This window comes from Mus pahari, chromosome 14, assembly GCF_900095145.1.
Source record: "Mus pahari chromosome 14, PAHARI_EIJ_v1.1, whole genome shotgun sequence".
NCBI lineage: Eukaryota > Metazoa > Chordata > Mammalia > Rodentia > Muridae > Mus > Mus pahari.
In genome coordinates, this window is record NC_034603.1 from 41,030,730 (window position 1) to 41,039,050 (window position 8,321).

At 47.2% G+C, this 8,321-nt stretch overlaps 1 protein-coding gene across 2 annotated transcripts in view; it reads left to right on the forward strand.

The window, feature by feature from the left end:
• The window catches only part of Trpv1 (transient receptor potential cation channel subfamily V member 1), a 27,261-nt gene that overhangs the window by 12,856 nt on the left and 6,084 nt on the right, over positions 1-8,321 (forward strand). For both annotated transcript variants that reach the window (XM_021212837.1, XM_021212838.1), the window contains 6 exons: positions 1,391-1,461; positions 3,913-4,078; positions 4,466-4,532; positions 5,990-6,309; positions 7,186-7,313; positions 7,764-7,879. In XM_021212837.1, coding sequence (XP_021068496.1) covers positions 1,391-1,461; positions 3,913-4,078; positions 4,466-4,532; positions 5,990-6,309; positions 7,186-7,313; positions 7,764-7,879 — 868 coding nt within the window. The remainder of the gene's footprint in view (positions 1-1,390; positions 1,462-3,912; positions 4,079-4,465; positions 4,533-5,989; positions 6,310-7,185; positions 7,314-7,763; positions 7,880-8,321) is intronic.

Below are 8,321 nucleotides of genomic sequence, written 5' to 3' on the forward strand. Positions count from 1 at the left end.
TGGGAATTGAACTCAGGATCTCTGGAAGAGCAGTCAGTGCTCTAAACCACTGAGCCATCTCTCCAGCCCTGTTTTTTTGTTTTTGATTTTCATTTTTGTTGTTTTTGTTTTTGACATGAGATTTCCTGTGTAACCTAGTGTACTTGAATTCTTGATCTTCTTGCCTTAACTTTTCTAGTGTTAGGATGATGGGAGTGCACCACTGCACCTGATTAGATCACTGATTTTAACCTATAAACTTCCTGGGTTAAGTCACCATTTGTGTGTGTGTGTGTGTGTGTGTGTGTGTGTGTGTGTGAGACTTACTTTTCCATTGCTGTGGTGAGACACCATGAACAGAGAGACTTACAGACAAAAGAGCATATTTGACCTTAAGGTTTCAGAGGGTTAGAATCCATGATGGAGGAATGGAGGCTGCAGGTAGCAGGTGGTTGGAGCAGCAGTTGACAACCCACATTTTGAATGACAAACAGGAGGTAGAGTGAGGAAAGAGAGGAGGGGAGGAAGAGAGGAGAGAGAGAAAGGAAGAAAGGTAAGAGAGGAGAGAAAGAGAGGAGGCAGAGGAGAGAGAGAGAGAGAGAGAGAGAGAGAGAGAGAGAGAGAGAGAGAGAGAGAAACTCTGAGAATGGGGGGCGGAGAAATGTTTGAAACCTTAAAGCCTGTCCCCAGGGATGCACGTCTGTCAACAAGGGCACACCTCCTAATCCTTCCCAAACAGTTCCACCAATTTGGGAATGAAGTATTCAAACATGTGAGCCTATGGGGACATTCTCATTTAACACCACATTTACTTTTATGGAATTTTTTTTTAATCAATCACTGCACTGTCTTCATGGAAACGCTATCTTTTCACAGTTGTAACTTCCACTATCTAAGAAGGTATAAAACCCTAGCAGCAGGTGGGCACCTCTTAGCCAACAGAGATTAAACTGGGGGCAAGTGCGTGTAGGTATTTTGGAAAGGATTTCGCAGCCACCAAAGCTTGATCTGGCAAGTTAGCTTGGTTGTGGCTATATAAAGAGGCTTTTGCTATGGTGTTACACTCAATATAGTACAGCACCATGGAGGGGAAGAACACAGTAGAAGAAAGGAAATCTCTCAGCCCTGTCCTGGGATCACAGCAGCCAATAGGAGTTTGGTGACCCTTTCCTTCCTCAATTGCCTTCGAGATCTACCTTTAATTGCAGTCGAGGTTTTTAAAGCTCTCCATGAGTCACATAGCATCACCCACCCCAGTAGCTTGGTTTTACCGCTGCTCCGTTCTTCATGCTCCTTGCTGGGATCCATCCCAGTGTTCCAATATGGTGGTGCTGGGAAAGCATGCTGAGGAGTCCCCATTTCAGACACATGGAATGCTTCCCGGAAACTTACTTTGTCTGATTATTCACAGATACAGTATTTCCTGCAGAGGCGACCATCCCTCAAGAGTTTGTTTGTGGACAGCTACAGTGAGATACTCTTGTAAGTGATGTTTTATGCTCTGTTTGACCTCCCGAGGCTAGTTCTCTCTCATTCTCTCACCTATGCTTGAGCAGGCATGCAGTAGGGCCTCAGTAAGCACGTTGAAACAATGGAGGGAGGCACTCTAACAATAGTATTCAGACAAATCAATATCAGCTGGTGTTTACTCTGCCAGATAAGTCAGGTGCTGGGGTTGACAGACTGTGTCACAGGTCACGGGATTTACAGTTGGAGTTACTTTGGCCACAGTGTGTGCATGCCCCTGCCATTCACTGGGTCAACCCTGGGAGACAGAGGTGCCGTATACCCAGTTTTTGTCTTCAAGAATTTCCAGTCTGTGAGGCGGGGTTTTTTTTTTTTTTCCTTTCACCCCAGCTTCATGGACACCTTGGACTAGATAGTTCAGTGGGTGGGAAAGGGGTTGTCCTGTGCCCTGAGTACTTAGCAGCATCCATGGCCTCTCCCTGCTAGCTAGCAACAGTTATCCCCATCTTTTTGTCCTGACAATCAAAAAACGCCTACAGATAGACACCGACAAAAGTCCTCTTGCCGTGGTGGTGTGTGTGTCTGGGTGAGAGCCAGTGCTCTCACAGGAGACCAACAAGCAAAGGCACACGTGTTGCAGAGAGCCTTTGCTCATACAATCATTTAGAACCTGCAAAACCCATCCTGCACAGAGGCTTCCAACCATGGGGCTTCTGGATCTTCACTTAAACTTGCTTCCTTTCCCCCATCAATCCCGAGGCTTCTCCTGAGGTGTGACTAAGGAGTTGGTTTCTAGTGCTGTTGTGACTGGTTTGTTCCTAGGATTCATAAACCTCATGGTCCCACTCTGATCTTCAGAGACCTTTATTTTAGTCCCAAAGGGCAGGCTCAAACTCTAGGGTCTGCGGCAACTGGCTATCACAATACTGATTTGCCTAAAAGATGAAATGTTCCCCTACATAGCATTATGCCAGTAGACTCAAGATTTCATTTCTAAAAAGTATAGCTACATTGTAGTGATGTTCACACACACATGTTTACATATATATTGCATGTTACACATGCAATTGTACTTATTAATGTAGAACATATAGTATTTTAAAAAGACTTATTCATTCATTTTATGTATATGAGTACACTACAGCTGTCTTCAGACACACCAGAAAAGGGCATCAGACCCCATTGCAGATGGTTGTGAGCCAACATGTGGTTGCTGGGAATTAAACTCAGGACCTTTGGAAGAGCAGTCAATGCTCTTAACCACTGAGCCGTCTCTCTAGCCCTTGAACATATAGTTTTTACTTTATCAAAATAAAGGTATGTAGCTTTTATTTTATCAAAACTACTCATCCACATTAATATAAATCACAAGAGTGTAAAAGTGTTTATAAACCGAACCAGTTTCTTGCCCCCAGCCCTTCCCATTCTCTGAAATTCTCTTTCCTTGGGCTCTTTCTTCTGCCACCTATTCCTGCCATAGACAAAGCTTTAGCATCCTTCTCCCCATCTGCTTCTCTTTTGTCATCCCAATGTGATTATATAATATTTTGTTAGTCAGTAGTCAGCATTTGCACCTTTGAAAATATTCCTAATTGTTGAACAGCTTCATAATAGTCCCAATACATGTTTTGTTTCCTCTGAAGCGAACTCCCTCAGTTTTTCTTGTTTAGCACACATTGTATGCAGTGTTAATTCTTCCCACACATCCTGAAGCCGGTACAATTTCCCTCAAATTCAAGCCTCTAAATTACAACACATGGTCAAATCCTTTTTTCCCCCCTTGAGGGGTTTCTTTCTAGAGTTTTCTTTCCTTTTGTTTGAGACGGGGTCTCTCTATTCCAATCTGGCCCCTGTTCTAACTCACAGCAAGCCTCCTGCCTTTGCATCTGCAGTGCTGGAGTGACAGCTGTATGTCACCATCCCCTGTTCCCTATTTTCTCTTTCTGACTGGGTTTTCCCCAGCCTGATCCTTCTCACCCTGGTGAGATGCTTCTCTCTGCTGCCAGCCTTGGAATTCTCCTGGCTCTTGCCCCTCTCTCATATCTTCCTCTCTCTTGGCCTGTTCTTGTTTTCCTGCACAGTCTTCAGTATTTTCAGTGGGGGCAGCCCGGAGTGGCAGCGCTGACTTTGTACAGTGCCGTGTGCATAAGCACTCATGATCAGTAAGTTGGTGTATTCGGTACATTTCTCACTTAGATTTTTGACATACGATGTGATGTATTGTACAGGGCATGACTATTATAAATCAAGGAACATCTGTACTATATTTACATTGTGCTTCTAAGAATACGATTTTTGCCTCTCAACACTTGCTCCTTGTGCCTGCAGAGAAGGTGTGGGCTATAGGAAGCAGGCAGCCCAGCCCCTGCCTGGGAATGGCTACATTCTCTCTTTCAATTCTTGCAGCCCCCAGAGTCTTTTGTTCTTGGCTTCTCCTAAGCTGGTCTCCTTTGCCTCTGCTCCTAGCTTTGTACAGTCGCTCTTCATGCTGGTGTCTGTGGTACTGTACTTCAGCCAATGCAAGGAGTATGTGGCTTCCATGGTGTTTTCCCTGGCCATGGGCTGGACCAACATGCTCTACTACACCCGAGGATTCCAGCAGATGGGCATCTATGCTGTCATGATTGAGAAGGTAGTTTCCCAAGTGTGTTTTCCACAGAGCCCTGTTTGCCCCTTAGATGTGGGATACTGTCCTATGCACTCCGTTTAGCCTCTCTGTATCCTCCAGGGAGCCATTGGTTTAGCTCTTAGCCTATTTATTCCCCAAGAATCAAGCAACCTGGCACTGACCTGGACATGGAGGTTTTCTTCAAACTTCTTGCCTCTGCATGCCGAACAAAAGCCGTGGGTGAGGTGTGAGTGATTCCTTCATGATGTCCGAGCTGAAAACTGTAGAATCCAGCCCATTGAAAGTTCCTGCCCCATGTTCTCTGGCCACTCCAGGCTGATAGGGCCCTGGTCATTCCTGTATTCTTCCCAGGGCTGGGCTTGTCTTTCACGAGCCTGCTTTTTCCTGCAGATGATCCTCAGAGACCTGTGTCGGTTTATGTTCGTCTACCTCGTGTTCTTGTTTGGATTTTCCACAGGTAACCGGCTGAGGCAAGGCTGGTGGGTGGGCGGGGCTGTTGCTCACTTGACTTCCCCAGGGCTCTGCAGGGCCAGGGGAGGAAGACAGGCGCACGCTTGCAGGCGCCAAAATGGATAAACAGAACGCACATCAGCATGAACCTGAGAACTTGGAAGTATGATTTATGAGATGTTCTCAGACATCTTAGAGATACTGTGCTACTTGCTTGCCGTATAGCTAGTTTTATTTTTTTATTTTTTGCTCAGTTTTTATCCAAATTATTTCAACACTATTTCAGACTCACAAGAAAGTTTTAAGAGTTGTAGGAATGACTTCTCTTTTCTTACTGAGATTCCCCAATTTTACCACTTTACAATCTGTCTTTTGTCTCTCTCTTCCTTCTCTGTCTCTGTCTCTTTTTTCCTTCCCTTCCCTACCCCTCTTCTCCCTTTCTCCTCTCTTCCTTTCTTTACTCCTTGTGCTAGAGATTGAACCCAGGGTCTAATATATGCCAGGCAAACACCCACGGAGTTACAGCATCAGCCTTTAAGTGATCCCTTGACCCGACCATTCCTCACATCTTTAGTCCCTGGCATTGTACCATAAGGAAGAGCTTTTCTCCCTCTCTGCAATTGAATTTTTCAATGCGAGGATGGCCTTGGGGCCCTTTTTGCTCTGTGTAGATTTACATGGTCACTTGAGTCATAATACTTGTCACCACCTGTTACTTTGAAACTGAGATCTGGCCCTTGAGAGCCCCTTACGGCTGGATCCTAGGCCCCTCTAGCTGACCCACATCCTGTTGTGAGCACATGCCTTTGCCTCAGTCCTTGTCTGATTTCTGCAGTTAGATAGTTGTCGAGGCATGCCTGTCTCAGCTCCCATTCTGTGGTTTATTTTATCCCTCCTGCCTAAGAGGGATGAGTATCCATGACTAGGAGGAGGGACCTGGTAGGTACGGGTTATGGCACTTGATCTGAAGTTGTATGTATCAGTACAAGAAGTGATTGGGCTGAGGGGTTTCTCGGGTATTGGTGCATAGTAAGAACAGCTGCTTAGCAGTTCTCAAGCTCTGTACTACACTTCCAAAGAAGAAGGTTATCAGGGGCCACTATGCTTTGAACTGCTTGACACCCATGGTTCTAGAGTGGACCTTGAAAAAGCCACAGTGTGACTGGCCAAGTGAGCCAGGCCTGTCTTGTAAGGTTGAGCAGGTTGTATACTACACAAAGGGCTTAATATGTGCATGGTCTACCTAGCTTTGCATATTTCTTCAAACACTTTTTCTACTAGATCATGATAACGCTCTCTTAACAAAGCAGTTTTATTATAGTTTTATGCTAGTCTGGGTTGGGGAGGTGCTACATGGCTGAGTGGCTTTCCTGCTGAGGGGTGCTGGGGTAGGAGAGGTGTGTATCAGGAGGTCTGGGGTCTTGGTTTTCATTCACCCACACCCCTTTCTCTTGTGACCTGTAGCCGTAGTGACACTGATTGAGGATGGGAAGAATAACTCACTGCCTGTGGAGTCCCCACCACACAAGTGTCGGGGATCTGCCTGCAGGACAGATAACTCTTACAACAGTCTGTATTCCACATGTCTGGAGCTGTTCAAGTTCACCATTGGCATGGGCGACCTGGAGTTCACCGAGAACTATGACTTCAAGGCTGTCTTCATCATCCTGTTACTGGCCTATGTGATTCTCACCTACATCCTCCTGCTCAACATGCTCATTGCTCTCATGGGTGAGACTGTCAACAAGATTGCACAAGAGAGCAAGAACATCTGGAAGCTGCAGGTGGGCAGCAGAGTGGAGGGTGGGGGGAGTGCAGCCTGGAGGCTGTTCCCTGTTCCTTCTGCGGTTACACAGAGGGTTGCATGAGTCCCTGTGGGGTTGAGGAGGGAGCAGGGAGCCCAACCAGGCCCAGGGATCAACATCATCAGCTCCCTTGATAGACTCCCTTCCTGTGGGCATCCCTGTTGTCCATCATCTACAGACAGTCAGGTGAGCCTAGCTAGATGCTGTAACTAACAGATGTATTTGGTCCAGGGCTGAGTAATCCTGGAGGACAGTAGATATAGGCTTAGGCCCATGGGCTATCCATCGCAGAGCATCTTGGTTTAGGTGAGCACTGGACACTAGACACATGTGGATTGCTCTCATGGGGTAGGCCCTAGGGATTCTCTTTCTAAGCTGCATGGCTCATTTGCCTTCAGAACCCCCACCAACAAAGCATTGCTCTTACCTGGAAGCATTTGCTGGGTGGTGGGCCCTGCTCTAAGTGTCTGTCTTACCTGACTTCATTTCACCTTTCACAATCCTCTGAAGGGAATCCTGTCAGCATTTCATCTTTAGACTGAACACTGAGGTCTAGAGACTATGTCATCTCTCTGTGTTTCAAGCCACACAACTGGCAGGTAGCCAGCTGTTGGGTTTAGACCCAAGGGGTCTGGACTCTGATCTCACTTAGCACCCCACAGGGTCCCTTTGTGAGCTCCATCAACCCCTAGGGCTGCCTTCCTGGAATTAACAGGCAGATACCAAGCACCTGAAGGCTTGGCTGGTCTCCTAAGGCCAGGCATTAGAGACAGACTTGTAGTAGGCTGCCCCTGGGGCTGAAAGAGATTCTGGAGAGGGTGATCCAGGCTGGTGACCTGCTTCCTTTTCCACCAGCGAGCCATCACCATCCTGGATACAGAGAAGAGTTTCCTGAAGTGCATGAGGAAGGCCTTCCGCTCCGGCAAGCTGCTGCAGGTGGGCTTCACGCCGGACGGCAAGGATGACTTCCGGTGGTGCTTCAGGTAAAGCCAAAGCAGGAGTCAGAGCTGAGAACTGGTCTCAGTCCTGGACATGGGGGACCCGTCTAGAGCCAGATGAGGGTGTAGAGATCAGGCTCAGGGCTCCCTGGGGCTAGACATAGAAATAGGGGACTCTCAAGGCCAGCAACAGGTCCAAAGGCCACCACAGGATTCAGCTCTGGGCATGGGACACCAATCTCAGATCTCAGGAGGTAGAACTTCCAACATTAAGCACTGAAAAACTTGAGGTGTCCAAAAAGGACTACCTGGTGAACAGAGCCAAATCCAGGAATCCAGGGTTTATAATTCTTGGGCCTTGTGGTGTGGTGGGAAATGAGATGTGTCTATAAAATAAGTCCTGGCTATCCCTCTGCCTGCTATGTCTTCATCTTAATATGAAGGCTGTCCGGCCTTAGACAGCTGACCTCCCAGAACCTGTCCCCTCTCCCACAGGGTGGATGAGGTGAACTGGACTACCTGGAACACCAATGTGGGCATCATCAACGAGGACCCAGGCAACTGTGAGGGCGTCAAGCGCACCCTGAGCTTCTCCCTGCGGTCAGGCCGAGGTGAGGGGTGCTGGATGAGCCCATGGCAGGGAGGGGCTTGGCACTGGAAAGGGGGGGGTCCCTACTCCATCTTGACTTTCCTCACATCAGACCTGGGCTGCATAGCAGCAGCAGACACTCGCCCATGCTTAGTGACTGGTGTATGTCCTCAAACACATCTGCCTGCCCAAGGAGCACTGCCAGTGGCTCCTCGGACTCATTACCTATCCGATTTCAGATTCACTTTTGACTGTTGCATGTTTAGAAACCTGAGAAAATGTAGCCAGCATTTTCAAGAATCCTGTCATTCAGTTATGCAACCCCATATGAGGGTCACTGTCCACAGTTTCAGAAGCTGGGTGTCAGGCTATGCAGAATTGTCCCAGAAAGCTTGGAGGGTTTGTTCATTTGTTCTTATTTTTTTTTTCTTTCTTTCTCAAATGTGATTTTTTTTTTTTTTTTT